The 23,400-nt window shown below is 38.3% G+C and overlaps 1 protein-coding gene across 1 annotated transcript in view; it reads right to left on the reverse strand.

Annotated features, from left to right (window-relative positions):
* Positions 1 to 23,400, reverse strand: part of FGD6 (FYVE, RhoGEF and PH domain containing 6) — a 115,826-nt gene that overhangs the window by 29,844 nt on the left and 62,582 nt on the right. Inside the window, exons 6-8 of the mRNA XM_043562158.1 lie at positions 20,861 to 21,012; positions 18,709 to 18,865; positions 16,652 to 16,739 (exon numbers count right to left, since the gene is read on the reverse strand). Coding sequence (XP_043418093.1) covers positions 16,652 to 16,739; positions 18,709 to 18,865; positions 20,861 to 21,012 — 397 coding nt within the window. The remainder of the gene's footprint in view (positions 1 to 16,651; positions 16,740 to 18,708; positions 18,866 to 20,860; positions 21,013 to 23,400) is intronic.

Genomic DNA, 23,400 nt, shown 5'->3' on the forward strand with positions numbered 1-23,400 from the left:
ATACTTCCCATGTGGTCCCTGGCTCCAAACTTTTGTCTCTAATGTTCCCTTCTACTGAATCCTTTTCTCTGTCTCTGCACATAAAAATTCTCCCATTCTTCAAGGTTCATCTTAAATTCCTCTTCTCTTACCAAACTTTCCATTTGAAAGAAATATTCCCTCCCTTTGAATAATGTATTACACAGTAGTTACTCACTTTATGCCTTTTATCATTTTCTCATTAGACTCAAAGCTCCTTGAGGGCAGGAGCCATATCTGAATCATCTTTCTATCCCTCATAGTACATAGCTTGGGTCTTTGAATACCAGAGACAAGAAATGCTTGATGAATAAAAATATAAATAATTTTTTTAAGACAGCATTATGTTTAGGAAAAAGGCAGTAAAGGCTGAAACCTTTGTTTCAACTCCTAGTGCCAGTGGGAGTTGAGAAAATAAAAAGAGGAAAGGCATATTAAGAGACTGAATGCATTTTCATCAGAATCAATATCCATTCAGCAACATTATAGGACTGGTTAATTTCATCTCATGGATTTATGCAGTCATGCTCAAAGACACAAAGGGAAACCTGGATGTTAGTGTCAGCTTTTTTAATTCAATAGCTGACACAAACACACACACCCAATTGCTGAAACTCTGTACATCTTTGAAACAGTGATCCAAGAACTCGTATGAGTTTAGACACGTACACTATAAATACCCAGCTCTGGCAATAAGCCATGGTGAGATACTGTGTATGACGACATTAAGCTTCTATGCACCATCCCTAGCAATTTAGCTCTTAAAGTAATCCGAAAACAAGTTGGAGAGTATGGTACCAATCAAATAGATTTAAAAAACCCACAAAAACTAACAAAATGCACTTATTACACATTACACTTAGCCTCACCTGGAGATGAAAAATTAATCTCACTCTGACCCCACTCAGAATGCATTCCATTTATAAGCTGTGTTCAGTGGGCCCAAATATTTAACTTTCCTATGAGTAACAAGGCTGGGGAGAAAAACCTACTCTTCTTCTTACATCTTCTCAACACCTGGGCTATCGCATTAATCAAAAGTGATGTCCCTTAGAACCTCTAGTTAGTGTAAGAGTGTGAAAAAGCAAGCAGATTTATTTAAATATCAGATTCATGGCAAGTTCCTACTTTGTCTTCAATTTTTGTTCTTTAATACAAAAGTATGCCCAAACAGAGACATTTCTCTAAACCAAGAGGGCTCACTGGAAGATGTCCGTATTAGGAAATCCTGACCTCCGAATCACAGGGCTGAGCTTGATAAGTTTGAGTTGCATTTTCTTTCCCTGAACTCAAGCTCAGCTGCTGTCCACCAACCTGAACTTGAGGCACAGAATGGAAATACACAAACTGGCTGAGCAGAAAACCCACCACTAGAATGCTGCAAAATCATGCTTTTAACCAAGGATGGAATGGAGTTAGGTTTACTTTCCTGGCCAACTAAAAAAACAAAACAAAACAAAAAACCCCTTAAATTTCAGCTTTCAAAATCCAATTTTCCAAAACTGAATTTTCCAAATTCAACTTTCTCATGGATCCATCCATCCATCCATCTATATTTTCAGGGCACCTTGTTGCAGTACATCATCTTGACAAGTTTTTTACCTTTTCACAGAAGACCAGACCATGAATCCCCTTGGTTAAGAATCACTCAGTGCCTTAACTGCAAAATGAGAAGGATGTGGCTGTTCAGCCTCTGAGTCAGATGGGAGGAGCACTGAAACCACGAGCTGCCCTAGTGACTGTTATGACCCAGGTGAAACCCCAGAACAGAGACCAGACAGACACGCTTGTGTTAGTCACAGGGAATTCTTACTACTACCATTTAGAACCTAGTAATCTGCATGAGCTTCATTAGAAACAATGAGAACAGAATAGTCATTTCAATTTGCCATGTTACACTTACAGTATCCCAAGATTTTCCTACTTTTGCCAAACCAAACTAGGCATTTAAAAAATTTTCACTAATAAAAATGCTTCAAATGCTGCTAAGGTTATTTATAACAAAGAAAAAAAAGTTGGTGCAGTGTGCACGGGCACCACAAAATGTACTTTCTGGCCACCAGGTGGCATCATTGATTAATAAAAGTTAATTAACCCCTATTATTACCATGAGAAGCACAAAATTAGCCAAAATCTAGCACGTACCTCAAGAGATATACAAGCTAACTTTGTTCTCATATATGAAGCCCAGAGTGAAAGGATAAGGACACAACAAATACTATATGTTGTGAGAAGTCTACGTTTTCTGTATATATGGGCTCCTAGTAATAAGCCTTATCACCCCCTGATTACCTAATCAAAAAATAATCAACTTAAAGCAGAAAACTGTTCAGAAGTACATTTAACCTTTCCTAAAAATGAGTCACTTGTGGGATTGGGATTCTGGGACATTTTAATTCAACAACACCCAGTTGGATTCCTGGACTATGTGCTGAGAAACGGTTGGTGGCAAAGCACAGAGGAAATGAACATACAAGGACAGTGACATTCCAAAGTCAATCTGTTTTGAACTTGAGAATGTGTCTTACTTTGTACTACCCACATTTCTTGTTTCCTCCTTAAATATGCACTGAAGTCAGTGACACATCCAGAATTATGGGATCCAGAGAAAAATAAGTCTAGTCAATAAGCTTCTTTGCCAAAGTTTCAAATTTTAAAGGCAACCAGAAATTATCCTGACTTCTGAGACAAATTATTTTAAATACCAAAAATAAAAGTCAAGTGTTACGTTGCAAGACATACTGCTGCCATCTTCAAGGCAGCTTGGTGAAGTGGTCAAGGGCACTCACTGGCAGTGTGAGAATAGACTCTTCATCGTCCAGCTATGTCTAGCTGAGGCTTTTGACTTTGGCCATGCCCTGTAGCATTTCTGTGTGTCAATATCCACATACATAAAATAAGTAGGGTGGACCAGACTGGAAAACTGTAATGATTATCATTCTAATGTATTATGAAGCACATTTAAAAAAATATTCTAAAATGCATTATAGGAAATCTGGAAAATTAAACAATGGAGAGAACTCAAACCATGCACATCTGTTAAATAACTATTATGGAGGCGCCCAGTTGGCTCAGTCGGTTAAGCACCCAACTTCGGCTCAGGTCATGATCTTGTGGTTTGTGAGTCTGAGCCCCACATGGGACTCTGGACTGACAGTGTGGAGCCTGCTTGGGATTCTCTCTCTTCCTCTCTCTCTGCCCCTGTCTTGCTTGTTCTCTCTCTCAAAAGAAAATAAAAATAAACTTAAAATAACTATTATGATTAAAAATATTTCCTTGTTTTTATAAATGCTTGATTTTAATTTTAATAATATATAGGATTTTATAGCCCATTTAAAATCTTTTGGCCCACATATTTTTTTTCCCATAGGAATAGCTGAACAACATCCCGTGAGAGGGATGTTATTCGGTACTTAGGTACTAAAGGTCATTTAACAATTATCTTGTTTTGGCTGTTCTAAATAATATAGTCCTATATCCTAATTTGCCCATAATGATGCTGCTGTATACTTGTTGCCCTTGCCTAACTATAAGTAGTGCCTTTCACTCTTTGAATAATAAATTGTCTAATTATTTTAATTATAAGTAACACTGATCAGTATCTTCATATATTTGTCTTTTTTTACATACTTGAGATTATTTCCTGATCAGAGAAAATTAAGTTTTTTTAAAGTACCTGATATATATATATATATATGAGATCCTCCCTAAAGGGATACACCAACTTAAAATATCATTATAAATACATGAGAATATCAAATTCACTAATGATCCAGTTATATGTATTGTAGTTTTTTATTGCTGATATAGTAGGGGGAATTAAAAACTTGTTTTAGGGGCGCCTGGGTGGCTCAGTCGGTTAGGCAGCCGACTTTGGCTCAGGTCATGATCTCGCGGTCCGTGAGTTCGAGCCCCGCGTCGGGCTCTGTGCTGACAGCTCAGAGCCTGGAGCCTGTTTCAGATTCTGTGTCTCCCTCTCTTTGACCCTCCCCTGTTCATGCTCTGTCTCTGTCTCAAAAATAAATAAACGTTAAAAAAATTTTTTTTAAATAAAACTTGTTTTAATTAATACTTATGATTTAGAGGATGTTAGATATGCCACTGTGTATTTATTATGCATTTTCTTAGTGAATTATTCCTATGTTTAGTCTAGATATCTAAGGGAATTTTAATATTCTTAGTGAAAAAGCAATTTCTTTCATATTTGCTACTAAGATATTTTCTGACATATTGTTTATCTTTTAATTTTGACTGTTTTAAACCTCTATAATGCTTTTATTATTTAGAATAGTATAAAGGTATCAATATTTTCCTTTATAATTTCTTTATTTTTCTGGGCTTAGAAAACCATCTCTCCTCTTCTCCCTATCCTTAGTTTTAATAACCAATTTTATTTTTTTACCTTCTTTCCCCCCGTAGTTTAATGCTTTATATTTTTTATTTTAATTAAGTCTTTTTTTTTTTTTTTTTTAAGAGCAGTTTTACGTTCACAGTAAAGCTGAGAGGAAGGAACAGAGATTTTCCATACACCTCCCACTCCCACATGCACAGCCTCTCCCATTAGCAACATTCCCCACCAGAGTGGTACATTTACTACAACTGATAAAGCTATACTGACACATCATTATTACGCAGAGTCCATAGTTCACTGTTGGTGTTGTATATTCTATGGGTTTAGACAAACATAAAATGACATGTATCCCTGATGATGGTAATGTACAAAGTATTTTCACTGCCCTAAAAATCCTCTATGCTCTGCCTATTTAATTTTGATTTTAGTGTATTCACTAATGTATGAATCTCAATTTTTTCTTTCTTAAAAAAAATTTGTTTAATGTTTATTTATTTTTGAGGGGGTGGTAGGGAGAGAGGGAGACACAGAATTTGAAGCAGGCTCTAGGCTCGGAGCTGTCAGCACAGAGCCTGATGCAGGGCTCAAACTCACAAACCATGAGATCATGAACTGAGCCGAAGTCGTATGCTTAACCGACTGAGCCACTCAGGCGACCCATTAATTTTTCCTTTCTTCTGTCTTACACTTCCTATCTTGCCATACATTACATTTTTATAAACAGGGTCATTTTAAAGTTACCTCCTTATTCTATTAATAGAATAATAATTTTCATTTTTCAAATGTTTATTTATGTTGAGAAAGAGAGCATGTGCATGCATGAACACATGCAGGAAAGGGTCAGAGAGAGAGAGGGAGAGAGAGAATCCCAAGCAGGTTCTGCATTGTCAGATCTCATGAACCAGGAGATCATGACCTGAGCTGAAACCAAGAGTCGGATGCTTAATCAACTGAGCCACCCAGGCGCCTCAATAATTATTACTGTTCAATTAATAGGTCTTTCTTTTATACATATATATATATAATTTTCCCCCCTTACCTTCCCCCAGGGTCTTCTATTAAGTTGCTCAAATTCCACATGAGTGAAAACATAGATATGTCTTTTCTCTGACTGACTTATTTCACTTAGCATAATACCTCTAGTTCCATCCACATTGTTGCAAATGGTAAGATCTCATTCTCATTCTCATTTCATTGCTGAGTAATATTCCACTGTATGTATGTATGTGTGTATGTGTGTGTGTGTATACCAATCTTCTTTATCCATTCATCAGTTGATGGACATTTGAGCTCTTTGGATAAATTCCTATAGTGCTATTGCTGGGTCATAAGATAATTCTATTTTCAAATTTTTGAGGAACGTCCACACTGTGTCCCAGAGTAGCTGCACTAGTTTGCATTCCCACCAACAGTGCAAGAGGGTTCCCCCCCTTTTTTTTTTTTTAATTTTTTTTTCAACGTTTATTTATTTTTTTGGGGACAGAGAGAGACAGAGCATGAACAGGGGAGGGGCAGAGAGAGAGGGAGACACAGAATCGGAAACAGGCTCCAGGCTCTGAGCCATCAGCCCAGAGCCCGACGCGGAGCTCAAACTCACAGACCGCGAGATCGTGACCTGGCTGAAGTCAGACGCTTAACCGACTACGCCACCCAGGCGCCCCAAGGGGGTTCCCCTTTCTCCACATCCTCGTCAACATCTGTTGTTGCCTGAGTTAATTTTAGCCACTCTGGTGTGAGGTGGTGTATCTCAATGTGGTTTTGATTTGTATTTCCCTGATGATGAGTGATGTTGAGCATCTCTTCATATGTCTGTTAGCCATCTGGATGTCTTCTTTGGAAAATTGTCTATTCATGTCTTCTGCCCATTTCTTCCCTGGCTTATTTGTTTTTCAGGTGTTGAGTTTGGTAAGTTCTTTATAGATTTCGGATACTAACCTTTTATCTGATATGTCATTTACAAGTATCTTCTCCCATTCTGTTGGTTGCCATTTGGTTTTGCTAATTGTTTCCTTTGCTGTGCAGAAACTTTTATCTTGAGGATGTCCCAATAGTTCTTTTTGCTTTTATTTCCCTTGTCTTTGGAGACATGTCAAATAAGAAGTTGCTGTGGCTGAGGTCAAAGAGGTTGTTGCCTGTTTTTCTCCTCTAGGATTTTGATGGTTTCATGTCTCACATTTAGGTCTTTCATCCATTTTGAGTTTATTTTTGTGTATGGTGTAAGAAAGTGGTCCAGTTTCATTCTTCTGGATGTTGCTGTCCAGTTCTCCCAGCACCATTTGCTGAAGAGACTGTCTTTTTTCCAGTGGATACTCTTTCCTGATTTGTCAAAGATTAGTTGGCCATACATTTGTGGGTCTGATTCTGGATTCTCTATATTATTCCATTGGTCTATGCGTCTGTTTTTGTTCCAACACCATACTATCTTGATGACTACAGCTTTGTAGTACAGGCTAAAGTCCAGAATTGTGATGCCTCCAGCTTTGGGTTTCTTTTTCAACATTACTTTGGCTATTCAGGGTCTTCTGTGGTTCCATACAAATTTTAGGATTGTTTGTCCTAGTTCTAAGAAGAATGCTGGTGTTTCAATAGGTCTATTCTTGCAATGGGATTACGTGCTTTTAATTATTGACGTTGTAGGATATGTATTGGCTGATGTTTCCCTCCCAGAATATTCTTTAATGATGTACTCTATTTTGCTAAACTGTGGGCTTCATGAAGACAAGGAGCTTGAATTATCCTCGATTCCAGTACCTAGAACAAGGTCTGGTACATATTCAATAAATGTTTCCTGAATTTATGGTGGACTAAATAATACTCCATTTAGGGTAACCACTTCTTGCTTTCTACTTTGCTAAGCAGTTGAGATAATACCTTGAGGGTCTGACTAGTGTAAAAGTACTCAGGCCCCTGCTCTCATTCTCTTGCCTCTCAAATATTAATTCTATTCTGGTCCTTGAAATGTGGCCCCGGGCTGCCTCTTGTACATACAGTGCTTGTCTGAATTAGAAAAAGTGACCTTTCTGGGCTCTCAGAAAGCAGGCCATGCCTTTCTGTGAATTAGAAAAGGCCACCTCTCCTGGGCTGATGCACTCCCACCCAGAGCACACAAGATGTCAAGCAGAGTGCAGGCTGGACCTGGACATCAGCCAAAGCCCTTGTACAGGACATAGCCAATGAGGCAGCCCTGGTCTATGCTAGACTTTGGGTCAGGGCCCTGGTCCTGAGGTGGCATGCCCAAAGGACTTACAAACTAAATCTAACTCCACGGGGTCATCTTACGCAAAATTGTGTAGCAGATTTTACAATGGACAGAATCTTCCTGTGGTCCCTTTTTATTGGGACAGACTGGCTAGGCATATCCAGGATGCCCTTAGAGGAATCCAAACGGTAGGAAGTCTCTCAACAAAAGTAAACATCCATTATTTTGACTTGGTTGATACTGCTTTTTTCCATGGATACATTTTCCAGCCCTTAGGCCTGCCAGTTTACTAGGTGACAATCTCAAAGGTACAGAAATGGTTTTGGCACAGTGAAGTTTCATTTACAGAAGTTCTTATCCATATTGGGTCCTTACCACCCTAATTATCAACAAAGAACAAATTTAGGTTTAGGGAACTAAGTATATTTTATTTTATTAGCCAAAGAATAGCCAAGAAAAGAATAAAGCAAATACAAACACTAAAGTGAATTCAAGTTTGAGTGAATTTCAGCATTTTCTTCAATGGGAACAGTTCCCGATGTAAGCCCATGACTAACAAACACTAAGAGGAAAAGTCAGTCAGCTTGCTGGATCTTTGGCAAGACAAGTTTCAATGATAGAGGCATTTGGCTATCTACAGGGAATCTGAGTCAAACATACACAGAGAACTAGAACAAAGAATGACTTTACAATGATGTTTGTGGGTACAGTTCTGGGGATCTACAAACTTGGATGGGCAAAGAACAAAAAAACAAACAATATTTTCACTAACTTCGACATGAAATACAGAATTTCCTTCTATTGTGAATGTAGGCAACAAACCACAGTATTACCAATGATACCAATGACTTTACCACCAGGGAAGTCACATAATTTTTTATTATCACATCACAGTTGTTGCAGATATCTCAAAATACTGTTTACCATCACCACTATATCAAAATCATGGTAGTTCTTATATCTACCACCAGATCTTCTTTTTAATGCATTACTAAAGTAGCACATGTATTACTATGTAACACTATAAAACTATTTTAATAACTGTATTTCAGGCTAATTGGTTCCTTTTAATCTTATGTATATTATTCTATAACTTTAAAAAAAGTATTCTAAGAGATCCATAGACCTCACCAGATTACCAGAGGGATCCAGGCATAAAAAAGGTTAAGAACCTCTATTCTGTAGAGAAAGTGAGATTACATTTAAATGCTATAATTTAGGGGTGCCTGGGAGGCTCAGTCGGGTTGAGCATCCAACTTTTGGTTTCAGCTCAGATCATGGTCTCATGGTTTGTGGGTTTGAGCCTCATGTCAGGCTCTGTGCTGACAGTGCGGAGCCTGCTTGGGATTCTCTTTCTCCCTCTCTTTCTGCCTCTCCCCTGCTTGCTCTCTCTGTCTCTCTCTCAAAATAAATAAATAAGCTTAAAAACATTCAAATAAAAGTTATAATTTAATAGAACAGGCAGATGAAATGTGCTTATATCCTAAAGTCTTTCCATAGTACTAAATATTTCCACAGTACTAAGATATTTCATGGATAGAATTTATTAAATACCATCTCTCAAAATACCTTGTTCACAACTATAATTAAAAAATTAATTGTAACATGTTGAGAGTTGAGCTAATAACAACAGGAATTCTGAATATTATCACTGCCTTACATCAGGGTCTTTGGGTTCTTCAGAAACTAAATTCCTTGTCTGGTGATTGGGACAGCCCCACCTTTCATCACGTTCTGCCCTAGAGAAAGTGTTAGAATGACTTTGAGGAAGACAATTAGCCCTGGGTTATAAAACAAATATTTGCTAAGCAGAAGTTTCATTTTTCAGTAAGAATTTTTTAAAAGTCATGCATTAATCTGACTGTGATCTTTTGTTGAATCTGCTTATTAGTCTGTTCATAGCTCAAATTAATAGCTTCAGAACACTATAACAGATGTTTTTAATATCCCATTTTCTACCAACATGGGAAATCCTGGATTTCTAAAACCTAGAGGGAGTTAATACCATCCCAGACTAAAGGCAAAGATTACAGGAAAAGTAATATAATATGTCGTTAGTCACTTATAACATAAATATTTAGAACAAGATCAAAGAAAACTACCTGATCCAAATTTAATCAAAGTTCAAAGGACTGTTTTTTCCTCCTAAATATAGAAATGGAAAAGATATTTCAGAGGAATTTTTAAATTATGTTTTTCATTTTATTTTACTTTCTCAACATGATCCTCACTGATTTAACTTTTTTCAACACCAACGTAGTAACTTTCCACAAATAAAAGGTTTTTTTGTTGGAAAAATTTACACTGCATATAACACAGAGACAAAAAAAACCTAAAAGGATCTATGATAGTCATCTCTGGATGGTAGAAGATAAAGAAGAACTATGTTTTATAATACTTATGTATTTTTTAATAGGCACAAAAGACCCTTACAAAAACAACTCCTCAAAATATAGTCACTCAAACAAATGATGAGATCAGTTTAATTTTCAGGACTCGAGGAGAGGACGCTCTTGGTGAAAGCCTCAGTGGTTGGGCATGGCCCCAAAGAGGAGGACTAGAAGCTCCACCAGAGCAAGGACCACCTTGGTGTTGGCCAGTGTATACAGGTGTCCGGCTCAAGTTCAGTCCATATAAATATTGATTAATGAAAGAGAGAATCTGGCCTTGAGGACATCTTTCAGTACAGAGTAAAAAAACCTATTGCAGTTAGAGCAAAGGAAAACAAAGTTTGGGAAATTCTGGGTTATAACATGTGGCCTTTATATTGTGAATAATAATGCCCCCCCCATTAAGACTTTTTTTTTTAGAGTGATTTTATGTTCACAGCAGACCTGAGAGAAAGGCATAGAGATTTCCCATATACCCTCTGCCCCAGACATGCACAGACATTCCCATTACCAATATCCTCCACCAGAGTGGTATGTTTGTTAGAATGGAGGAAGCTACATTGACACATCACAACCCCCCACTCCTCCCAAAGCCGATAGTTTACATATCTTGGTGTGGTAAATTCTATGGGTTTGGGCAAATGACAGGTATCTGCTATTATGGTAGGATAATGTAAGTTTTCAACTTTCCTGGGCTCTCCTCCCAGTTCCTGGCAGGGCTGCTAAAACCCTTGTGATTTTCTAAGTGATAAGAGCACTAGGAGCATCTTTTGTTCTAACATCTGGCCTCTGACCCTAGTTCTGACAGAACTCCTAAATCCTCTGAAACTTCCTAGGTGATAGGAATGTCTTTTGTTATAATGAGCTGACTCTGGGTGGGCTCCTGAATAGCTCCTAGATAAGGGCTGGTCACCAGAAAGATCAAGCCATGATTATAAGCTTGCAACTTTCAGCCCTACTCTCCATCCTATAGGAAGGGAAGAGGGCTAGAAGTGGAGTTAATATTGGATCATGACCACATGATGAAGTCTTCATTAAAATTCCGAAGTATAGGGGTTAGAGTTTCTGGTTGCTGAACATGTGGAGGTGCTGGGAGAGTGGTACCCAGAGAGGGCATGGAAGCTCCAAGATCCTTCCCATATACTTTTCCCTATGCATCCCTTCCATCTAGATAGTCACTTTTTTCCTTCATCATACCTTTAAAAAAATTATTTATTTATTTATTTATTTATTTATTTATTTTTGAGACAGAGAGAGAGAGAGAGAGCGCGTGCAAGCGAGTGGGGGAGGGTCAGAGAGAGAGAATATCAAGCAGGCTCCGTACTGTCAGCATGGAGCCTGATGTGGGGCTCAAACTCACAAACCATGAGATCATGACCTGAGCTGAAACCAAGTGTCAGACACTTAACTGACTGAAGCCCCCCGCTTTTACCATATCCTTTAAAAATAAACCAGCAAATGTAAATAAGTGTTACTCTGAGTTTTATGAACCATTCTGGCAAAGTAGTGAATCCAAGGAGAGAATCAGGGGAACCCAGATTTATAGCTGGTTGATCAGAAATACAGGTGGGGCGCCTGGGTGGCTCAGTCGATTGAGCGTCAGACTTCAGCTCAGGTCATGATTTCGTGGTTCATGAGTTTGAGCCCATTGGGCTCTGTGCTGACAGCTCAGAGCCTGGAGCCTGCTTCAGATTCTGTGTCTCCCTCTCTCTCTGCCCCTCTCCTGCTCACGCTGTTTGTCTCTCAAAATGAATAAATGTTAAAAAAAAAGAAAAGAAAAGAAATACAGGTGACAACCTGGGACATGTTGAATGGCATGTGAAGTTTGCAGGGGGGTAGTCTTGTGAGATGGAGCCCTTGATCTGTAGAATCTGGCACTGTTTCCAGGTAGATAGTGCCTGAATTGAATCAAATTGTAGGACACCTAGCTGATGTTAAAGATAATTGCCTAGTATGGGACTAAACTACACATCTGGTGTCAGTACTGTGAGTGTGGTGGTGGTGGTGTGTGAACAGGAGAGACACAGGAGTGGGTTTTTCCTTTTGGTATCTTTGGAAAAGAGACTAAGTGACAATGTGCCAGGGGTGGTGGTGGTGATAAGAGGTAGCATGACCAGAAGGAAGATATTGCCACAATTTGACAGGAGTTTAGGAAGGCCTGGCCTAGAACAAGGGAAATGGAAACAGCAGGAATCAGAGGCAAAGGAAAACTGATCAGCATATCCTATGAGAGAGAAAAGAAGAGGAAAGGGAAGTATTTCAGTCCTTTCCACAAATTTGTGCTTGGGTAACTGGAAGAACGTTTCAACTCTTAATAATTTATTGACCCACTCATCCATGAAACATTAATTGACACCACAGCATGGGGATTCTCAACCTTATAACAAGGAACAATGTTTAACTCCCTAAGCCTTTCAGCTCATCGAGTTCCTGTTATGTGCCAGAGTCTATGACAGACACAGAATCAGGATAATAAAGACGGTCTCAACACTGAAGAGATGAGGAAGGAAATAAACAGAGGTAAACAATTAATGTTGCTCCTACAGTAGCACCTGTTTCTTTCCATTACTTCTTCACTGCTGCCTCAAGACTCTCATGCTCCTGGGGCGCGTGAGTGTCTCAGTCGGTTAAGCATCTGACTTCGGCTCTGGTCATGATCTCACAGTTTGTGGGTTCAAGCCCTGCATCATGCTCGCTGCTGACAGCTCAGAGCCTGGAGCCTACTTCGGATTCTGTGTTTCCCTCTCTCTCTGCCCCTCCTCCGCTCACACTCTGTCTCTTAAAAATAAATAAACATAAAAAAAATTAAAAAAAAAAAAAAAAAGACTCTCAGGCTCTTAACTGCAAACAGGTTCTGGGCCCCACATAGATTTCAAGATCTGACTAGATCCACTTGCTTTGAGTGGCCAATATAAAGGTAAAATTTATAAGTTTTCCTACTTAAATTAAGTAAACCAGTTACTTTATTTTACCTTTTAAATAAAATAATTCTAATATTAAGCATTTATTATACAACATATGCATTTTCTTTAATCTTATTTTGAGTTGAGTTAAAAAAAAAAAAAAAGTACTACCAGGAATTTAGTTGAAAGTGCTTTTCACTATGCTGAAGGAAGACAAAGCTAAGTCAAATATCCAACTAAAAGCCAAATTATGTCCAGGAAGAAAATTCTGCAAGACAACAGGATGGTTGTCTGACTAGTAGGGGCAGGTTGCAGTATCTGGGGATTTCCATCCACCTTTCTCTAAAAGGATTCCAAAAGAAACTATCCTATCTTATCTGTACTTCATCTCTACATTTTTCAGTCTTTCCCTCCTGAAACCAAGGGGGTCACATATCTATACTGAGTCAGGCACGGATCCTTCCCCTAGTCTGCCTGAAACTCATTACTAAATCAAAGTTGTTAAAAGTTGCCCCAAATAGTCTTGCTGTTCCTCTCTGTTCCTATATATTTTGTGCTCTTGGAATTACTCCAAATTCTAAAATGAAAATGAAAGTTATATAACCCCACAAGGTTGTTCAAAGGATTAAAACACCGAGCTTGTTTATTCAAAAATGAGGACCCCGTTTGAATAGATGCAAACCTAAAGATTTAAAATCCAACTTCTAAAAATTTAAGTGTATAGACAGGGAGCACTTTGATAGCAACTGTAGAAATATCTTGCAAAATAGGGAGTAATCAGAATATAACAAAAATGAGTACTGGAAAATCAGAGTAAAAAAAAAAATTTTTTTTAATGTTTACTTATTCCTGACAGAGAGACAGAGTGTAAGCTGGGGAGAGGCAGAGAGAGAGGGAGACACAGAATCCAAAGCAGGCTTCAGGCTCTGAGCAGTTAGCACAGCACCCGATGCAGGGCCCGAATTCACAAACAGTGAGATCATGACCTGAGCCGAAGTCGGACACTTAACCAACTGAGCCACCCAGGCGTCCCTGGAAAATCAGAATTTTAAATAAAAATATAAACAAACCCTTAGCATCACAGCCTCCATATGTCCTTAGGATTCTAGGACCATATGTATACTTCAGTACTACCTGTGTAGTTTGGGGAAGGACAATTCACCTCTCGGAATATGTCTTCCATTTATTTTTATTTTTTATTATTATTTTTAAAAGGCCTAAGCCTATTTAAAGTTTATTTTGAGAGAGAGCGGAGGAGGGGCAGAGAAAGAGGAAGAGAGAGAATCCCAAGCAGGCTCTGCACTGTCAGTGTGGAGCCAGATGCAGGGCTCAAACTCAAAAACTGCAAGATCATGACTGGAGCTGAAATCAAGAGTCAGACACTTAACTGACTGAGCCACCCAGGAGCCCCTAAATATGTCTTCCTTTAGGAGAAGACATCATCTCTGAAATTCTCTATCTCAATGTCATCCTTTAGGCTAAAGATGTTTTAGCTTAACGGGATATTTTAAACCTATCTTAAAAGCAGCCAATATTATTTCCTGAATGGCTTCCAATGTAATCAAAACTGACCCAGAGAAATTGAAGTGCATTAAATTATTGGTAAAAGACCCACTCCTTGACCTTGAGGAGTTCATAATCAAATTACGGAACCAATTTTCAAATTACAAAAATACTAGCAAATTCACAAGGCACCAAATACAGTAGTACCCCTTATCCATACTTTCACTCTCTAAAGTTTCAGTTAACCAAGTCAACAGCTGTGAGTGTAAGGAGGCAGAAGATCCTTCTAACATGTCACATAAGGTCAACAGTAGCCTAGGGATACACAGTGCCTAATGTCATTCATCTCACTTCATCTCATCATGTAGGCATTTTTTCATTTCACATCATCATAAGAAGGGTCACCATAGTATAATAAGATAGGAGAGGAAGATGAGGCACCCAATCAGTTAAGTGTTTGTCTTTGGCTCAGGTCATCATCTCACGGTTTGTGAGTTTGAGTCATGCATCGGGTGAGCTCGATCCCTGAATCAGGTGAGCACGAGCCTCACTTCGGATGAACACAAGCCTGGCTTCTCTCCCTCTCTGCCCCTCGCAGGATTCTCTTTCTCTGCCTTTCACTCATTTGCACCGCCACCCCCCTCTTTCAATTAAAAAAAAAAAAAAAGATATGAAAGAGACCATATTCATTTAACTTTTATTACAGTATATTGTTATAATTATTCTATTTGCTATCATAAAATACATGAAATCTGTTCTCTTAAAAAATAATTTTTAAAGCTTACTTTGGCTGTTTCATCACTTCTCAGTTAAAACCAAACTTCCATGAATCATAAATTAAATGTATAACTTTACTTAGATCAATCATAGTGTGGGGGGAGAAACATTTTTACATTAAAATTTCAGAATCTTGCTCTATCCTTCTCTCATTTGAAACCACAGTAGTCTTTTGCCACTAAAAACACACTCCACAGCTGTAGAAACAGCCTAAGCCGTTTAACAGCTTCATTTACGACACAGCATTGAATTTATCTAGCAAAAACACAACACATGCATTGGTACTTCCTTTTTGTCCTGTGTTTTCTAAATCTCTGCCAAAAGGAGAGGAAAGAAAGTACAAATGGACAGGATATCCTCAAATTATTTGGTTTGTCTTATGTCATTCCAAAGAAAAATCTAGTGTTTGATTCACAGTTCGAAATTCAAACTGCACACTTGAAACACCTAGAGTGGCCAGTTCCAGATGCTGAGGGCAGGCGTTCCTCAACAGCACTTTGTCTTTTAAAAGGCAACCTTGGAAGGCTTTGCCTAAAGGAATATCAGGAAATTCTGGCTTTCCAGGACTCACATGTACTACATCCGATATAGTTTTTGGCTCACAAGAAAGGATTTAGTGAAGGAAAGGAGCATGCCCACTCTTTCTTAAGAATACCAACAGGAACCAAGTACCTCAAAATCTATTTACATGAAATCACTACAGACTGAACTTAGAGTTGTGGTGGAATTTTGATATTCTTATCCATTTGACACAATTCCTAATGCACATAATATATGTATACTAAGTTGCTGCACATCCAATTATTTCACCAAATACTCCAGTGGACCTAGTAGAATGTGTCAGACACTAGACTTGGTGTGAGACTGTACTAGCTTTTCTGTGACACCAAACCACTTATCTCTATTATTACATCTATGTAAATAATACCGTGATATATGGATGGCTACGGTGAAGACTTGGAAGGGCCAAGGAATATAAAGCCCTGAGCACAGTGTATACCTTCACTCAAATCATAGCCTCTTGGCTTCTTCTTCCCCCCCTTTTTTTTTTTTTAACAGTTATAGGAGTAAGCCAGATAGACACAGCCCTGTAATCTTGAAGCTTACAGTCTACTAGAAGATATAGATAATGACCATGAGAACAACAACATGATGATGATGACGATAAGGATACTACTATTATTAATAGCAGCTGATACTGGTTTAGAACTTAGTATGACCAAAGCACCATTCTAAGCACATAGCTCATTAATCAATCCTTACAACCCTCTGAGGTAAGTGACCAGGGCAACAAATATGTGTGAGTGACTCCCTAAACCTCATTCTTGAGCAGCTGGGAAAGGTCATTCTTGGGATTAATAATATTAATCAGGTAAAATGTCACAGGGATGTGGGGTTGGGATGGTATGATGTACATGTAAGAATAATGCCCACGCAGAGAATGCATGCAGGGATGATCAAAGAACTGATCAAAGAACTGGTTGGTTGGCAAACTGTCAGAGAAGCCTACCTGTCAGCAGCAGCCTGTACTGGGGGATCCTCTGAACTGGCTTGAGTAGGTAGTGCTTGAGGGCCAGATTAGCACAGCGTGGGCTCATCTGAAAGGAAAAGGTTTCCAAAGTCAACACAGGCATTTTTCTAAAAAGCATGGGACCCAGATTCAAGTGCCCAGGAAGCCAAACTTGAGGTGGTCATCAACTGTGGAAGGGGATTCATGGAAAAGCCTGCTGTAACTTAAGGCTCAGCTGTTACGCTAAGAGTGAAACCATAGCCCACTCAGCACCTAGCCCACCCTTTTCTGCAGGTAGGTCTCTGAAGTCACAGGCTCACTGCGATCATTTGTTCACGGCCCTCTCACAGACAGTGGTGGCTGCAGCCTGTGCTCTAGATCAATTAGAGAGCACCACACTCTGCAGCTGCCACTTAGCAGAGCCTCTGCCAGTGTTTTCACAAGCACAAACCCAACGAGCAAGAGAGAAATGCATGGCACTGAAGATAAGGTGACAGAAATCAATCTACTGGGAACTGGATTCAAATAATAATCAGAGTCCATGGTCAATGTACTTACGATAACAACAAGTGGTAGTGGGGAGAATTGCAGAAGTTAAAGATGACCTGAAAAGTAGCCTAGCTATGTGTATCTTCTCTAATAAGCCCAATGGATGTAAAATTTCTTTCTCAGATGAATGGCTATAAAAGACAGCTCCCAAATCAGTGTATATAGAAACTTTGATTCCGGAGCCATTTTGATTTGATCAAAATGACAACTGATTCTGCCTTGAAAGCTCTTTTCCTAAGTAAGTACAACAGACCCTTCAGCCCAACCCTGGGCCTCCCACACATTCTCTGACACAGGAATTTACTTTGAGGTGGCATCAAAATGGCTGAGTGAAAATGTTCCTGCATCCTAAGATGCTCTGCACTTCTTCCCCAGCTCAGGTGGGTGGGGAAGAGTTTTTTAAGATTTGCTCAGATTGTTTCATCTTTTTCTAGATATGCACCTCTAGGGTCTGGTACACAGAATACTTAAAAAATTATAATGATATTGCATTTAAGAAAGCATCTACCATGCAAGCATCATTAACCAAGACAGTTAATTTTCCTGTCTTATGTTTTCTTTTGCTGCCAAGACAACAGAACAATTAATTCTCTGGACACTGATGAAACCCTGGGTCAATTATCAGTTGCCATAGCTACATAAATCACACTTCCTTTCTTAACAACATGAAGACATCAGGAGAGGAAAAGGAAAAAAAAACCCAGAAAAAAGACAACAAATGATTTTAAAGTTTAATTACGTGTCTAACGTAAAAATAAGAAATCAGCAATATCATAATACCTCTAAAACCTTTCTAGTTTGCATGACTGGAATTTTTTTTTAGTTTCAAAAGAGAGAAGTAAGTATTCAAACATATAATAATTCACATTTTATCCAAGACTGGGGGAAGGACTTAAACACAAAAGCTTTGGCTATAAAATGTTATTAATTTTTCCTAACTTTGACATTGAACCTGCGTCATTTATTTATCTAAAGGGAAACATATGATATTTCCTACCCATCATTGTAGATTAGTTGTTAGAAGAAGAAAAGGAAAGGCTGAGTTAGAAATAAGAAATGTTTCTAGAATAGTCAAATCCATGGAGACAGTAGGTAGAATGGTGGTCACCGGGGGTGAGGGAGGGGAGGATAGGGAGTTGTTTTAGGTATAGTTTCAGTTTTGCAATGTAAGATGAAGAGTTCTAGAGATTGGTTGCAAAACAATATGAATGAACTTAACACTACTGAACTATACACTTAAAAATGGTTAAGATGGTTGTTTTATTTTGTGTGTATTTCCTCACAATTAAAAAAAAAGACCCATTAAAGTATTCTAACATGCGATAAAAGATTTTCAAAATTAAATCTGGTACATACTTTTTCACCTTTTAATTTGTTCAATCTCCTCTTTGATTCTGAAGGAATTAAATATCAGCATCTTTTTGTTTTCAACGATGGCAAATTATTACAGCTTTAAAAACAACAAAAGAAGAAAAAAAGAGTTCAACATTATATGGCAGCAAAAATACCTCAAATTCTCTAACAACAGCAGCAAATGCTGGGTTCTTCTTGCACTGCTCATCCAGCAAAGCTATATTCTTATCAAATTCTTTGATGTATGTGGAGTACATTTTTAGATATGGTCCCTTCTTTACAAAGATATCAGCAATTCTGTGTTGTTCAGTCCTAAGAAAAGAAATACACAAAATATAAAAAGAGTCATTAGTGTATCCAAAACATATCTAATAAAGAGCAGAGTCCCAAGTCTAAGCCATCAGCTTCGCCTCTTTTCTCTTCTTGTAAGATATCTCCTATCTCCAAATGCCTACTCTTCACCATTCCCACTGCCGGCATCACATCTTGCCTGGACTTTGCCAGCCCTCTGACCGGTCCTCCTGCTTCTACCATCTCATCCTTCTGTGCAGCCTGAGAGTCTAAAAACAAATATTACTCATGTGGCTTCCAGTGGCCTCCTAGGGGACTTAGCAGAAAAACAAACTCCTCACTTTGGCTTACAAATTTGTAGCCTCATTGGTCCAGCTGCTGCCTACTTTTCTGACTCATTTCAGGCTTCTCTCCTTCTTTCACAGTACTCTCCAATCACACTGGTCTTCTTTATATTCCTTTGACATACAGAGTCAATTCCACTTTGCAAACTCTTACTAATGGCTTTGCATGCCTGGAAATATGGAGGAACCCTGGCTGACTCCTTCTTTTTGTACAGATGTCACTTTTAAAGTGCTTTGCCTTTTCAGAGGGTCTTCTTGGTCATCCAGTCTTCACTTGCTAGCATGTCATCTTATTTTATATCTTTCTAGATCAGAAGTTGCTTTCATCTAATGTTTCTTGTCTATTTTTCTGGCTCTTCCCCCACTGAAACATCTACTTCATGAGAACAAGAGCCTCATCTGTTTTGTGTAATGTGATATTCCCACCATGCTTAGAGTGCTGACTAGCACACAGTAAGATACTCAAAACTTTGTTGAATGCAGAAATGAAGTATTGCAACAGCTGTTATTAAAAGCCAATGCAAAAATAAATGTTATTTCAGAAAGCATACTAAAACCAAAGACTATGTCTTAACTTGAAGACCCCAGAGAGAAAAATATTTTAATAAGTAGAAAATACCTTATCCAAGGATTAGAAGGGTTTTATGTCAGTAATAAGTGTAGCTTTTGCCATAATTACTGTTTTAGCTGTCCCTTTCATCAATTCAGTCTGTTTCTTAAATTAATACTTTAATGCAGAACATCTATAGATCTAAACTTGGGAAAACTTTTAGCACAAGCGAAAAATATATTTAAGCCTCTTTATAATGCTTGCACAAATATACATATCTGTTAAAGGCAATTCAGGGTAATTTTAAAGATAATTTTTATAAGAAGAATGACAAAGTATGTATAGGAAAACTCTGTGGAATCACATTTTATTTCTATCATGACCTTAAAAAATACCTTTCAGTGATTCCTCAGTTCTTAACCCTTTGTTATTTTACATTTGGGCTGCAGCTAGGAATTAATCACTTACCTAACATATTTTGCTAACATGCACAGGCATATTTCTAAAACAGGCAAGAGGTATTTTTCTTGGTTATATGTAAAATAAAGCTTACAGGGAAATTTTGAATTTTGCGCATAGCTTCAAAGATGTCACCAAAGTTTCTGCTTACTCTCTACAACCCAAGGAAGTACTTAATCTTTTGGTATTCTTTTCTACAGTCTACAATGATATCATATACATGTAAATTTTCTAAACCAAATAAACCTATTATTCCAGTGAATGGTCTCTTTTCCAAAATGCAAAGACAGATTCATGAAACTCCAGAAAAGATAATAAAGCATTTAAATACATTTCAGTGTGAATATATCAACTAAACTCCCTCAATCTCCAAAACCTTGATTATCAGAGGTCTCCTACAGAAAGTTAAATTGGCTAAATATGGGTCCTTCTTGCTTTTGAGGCAACATTACCAAAGAATTTGAACAGTTTTAGAATTGAGCTCAGTGCATCAAGGTTGTGAATTTTGGCCACCTAAAATGACCAATCTACAGGTAACCACCAAGAAAATTTAATATATTGAAACAACTCAAGGTAAGGAATACCACCTCTCTGTCACAAGCAGGGCCCTTGTGGCCTCATCTAAAATTGGAACTTAGGGAAAACTGGTCAGTCCATTTATACCAGTTTGACATCCTTTCCTCCAGTTCCTTCAGGAGATCCCGGTTGAGCTCATACAGCTGAGGCAAGTAGTACAGGATCTGATTTAGGATCCGGTCCTCAATCACGGGTTTCCCAAGTTGCCTGGAAGCATGGGCCACTGCATCTCGGAAATCCTATTACAGTTCAAAGGAGGAAAAACAACATACACACACATATAATTTGATGTAAAGCTTTTCACCCCAGTGATTCTCTTTTCTACAACAATATAGATCACAAACTGTATTTTCTGATGTGAAAGTGTTATGGCTTGGAGCGAACAATCAAGAAAGAATTCTTGTGGTGTCTCTGGTGCAAAAAGGGTGATTTTATTAAAGCACAGGGACAGGACCTGTAGGCAGAGAGAGCTGCACTGGGGCTATGAGGAGTGGTTGATTTACTTTCAAGTAGGGATAGCAGTTCTCTAAGGAATTTGGAAGTAAGATTTCCAGTACCTTGAAAGGGTAGCTGTTGTGAGGAAAAGGTCATTTACTACTATTGTCTAGTAATACCTTAGTCATGAGACCCTTCATGAAGATGTATATCAGTGGGCCATATGCTTGGAGGATGACTGCTAACATATATCTTGGGGGGTGGGTAGAGATAAAGGAAGCTTCCAAAGGAATTTTTTTTTAACGTTTATTTATTTGGAGGGGGCGGGGAGAGAGACAGAGACAGAGACAAGACAGAGAGAGAGAGAGACAGAGACAGAGAGACAGAGAATCCTAAGCAGGCTCTGCATGGTCACAGCAAAGCCCAAAGTGCGGACCAGGATGAAGGGCCCGAACTCACAAACCCTGAGATCATGACCTGAGCCAGACTGAGTCACTCAGGCGCCTGTCCAAAGGAATTTTTATCCCTTAAAAGAGACTTACAGGCACCTGGGTGGCTCCGTCGGTTAAGCTTCCGACTTGGGCTCAGGTCATGATCTCACAGTCTGTGAGTTCGAGCCCTGTATTGGGCTGTGTGCTGAAGCTCAGAGCCTGGAGCCTACTTCAGATTTTGTCTGTCTGTCTGTCTCTCTCTCTCTCCCCCTCCCCCACTTGCACTCTGTCTCTCTCTCTCAAAAATAAATAAAATAAACATAAAAAAAAAAAAAAAGAGAGAGAGACTTACAGGATCCTGGAGGTCAGGCTAATGTCAAACTAAGGCTGCCTTTTGTCCTTAGCAAAGTATTAACATTGAGGCAGTTGAATTCCTATAGGAAGGTCACTCTGACTGTCTCAAGGACTTGTCAATGGCTGTAAGTTTTAAGGAAATTTAATTTTTTTCCTTTGCCTTTGTTCTCCATATCATTTTCCACGTAGAATTACAAATTGAAAGTACGCACTTCCTCCTATCCTACTTAGCTAGACAGGAAAAAAAACCCACAAAAACAAAAACAAAAACACCACAACACAGTGGCTGGGGTAGATATTTGCTCTTAAAACAGTCTGTGTGAGATTTCTCTTACATCTTTTGGTCTGATCTTCAAACTCGGTAATTATATTAAAGGGTATCTGGAAACTGTATTGCCTTTAAACTTATTCCAATACTGCTATATGAACACAATCCATTCATTTTAGAAGTCCCCAAGAGATCTTAATTGATTTTATTCTGGAAAGTCCCTTTGTTCACTTTCAGTAATTATTTCCCAACAAGAGCATTCTAGGTAAGGCATGTGGAGGAGAATGGCACATTTTTAATAATCAGAGAATACTGGATCCAGTATTACTGTGTTTCCTTGGGCTAGCTGCATTTTTCTTGTCTGCTAAGTGGTTTCTGAGACTTTGACAATGCGCATCGCTAGATAACACACTTAAAGCTTTTTGCAATGTGTTTGGCACACAGAATCAACAAAATATTTTAACCATGGACTCTTCTATCCCTCTAACCAACTTACCAATAAATTCATCAGGATTTAGATCTTTCACAAAACAAAAAATTTTCTCCTTACATTTTCTTTCCTGTCAACTTTTCCCTAGAAAATTATTTATATACCATGTTTTTAAGACAAGTCCACACCAACCTACCCTGTCATTCCAGTGGACTTGGAAAGGGTGGTGGTGTCTGGGATCCAATTTGTCTAGTTTCACACTATCTTGAGGTCCACCCTCTGGGGATAAGTAAAACAATAGTGGAATCTGTTCCACAGCCCTAAGAACTCAAAAACAAAGATTGTTCATTCTTAGAAACAATCTTTAGGTCTAATTAAAACCTTAAAGCAAAGCTTAGGCAAAACAGACTCTATACTAGGTTTCATCTTCCTTTACCTTTATTTCTAACTATTTTTCCTTCAGGGATTCACTGGGCAAATCAAATACATCAAAAAAAAAAAAATACCCATTTCTCCCCTGATCCCTTCAACCACTTGCCTCCTGTACATTAACCATAGGCATTTCTTATATTTCTTGTGAAAGACAAAAACCTTATATAAATTTTTTATATAAAAACCTTATATATAAAACCTTTTATATAAAAACCTTTTATATAAAAACCTTATATAAAATTTAAAAGTAATGAATGGATTCCTTGCCTAAAGGATG

This window comes from Prionailurus bengalensis, chromosome B4, assembly GCF_016509475.1.
Source record: "Prionailurus bengalensis isolate Pbe53 chromosome B4, Fcat_Pben_1.1_paternal_pri, whole genome shotgun sequence".
NCBI lineage: Eukaryota > Metazoa > Chordata > Mammalia > Carnivora > Felidae > Prionailurus > Prionailurus bengalensis.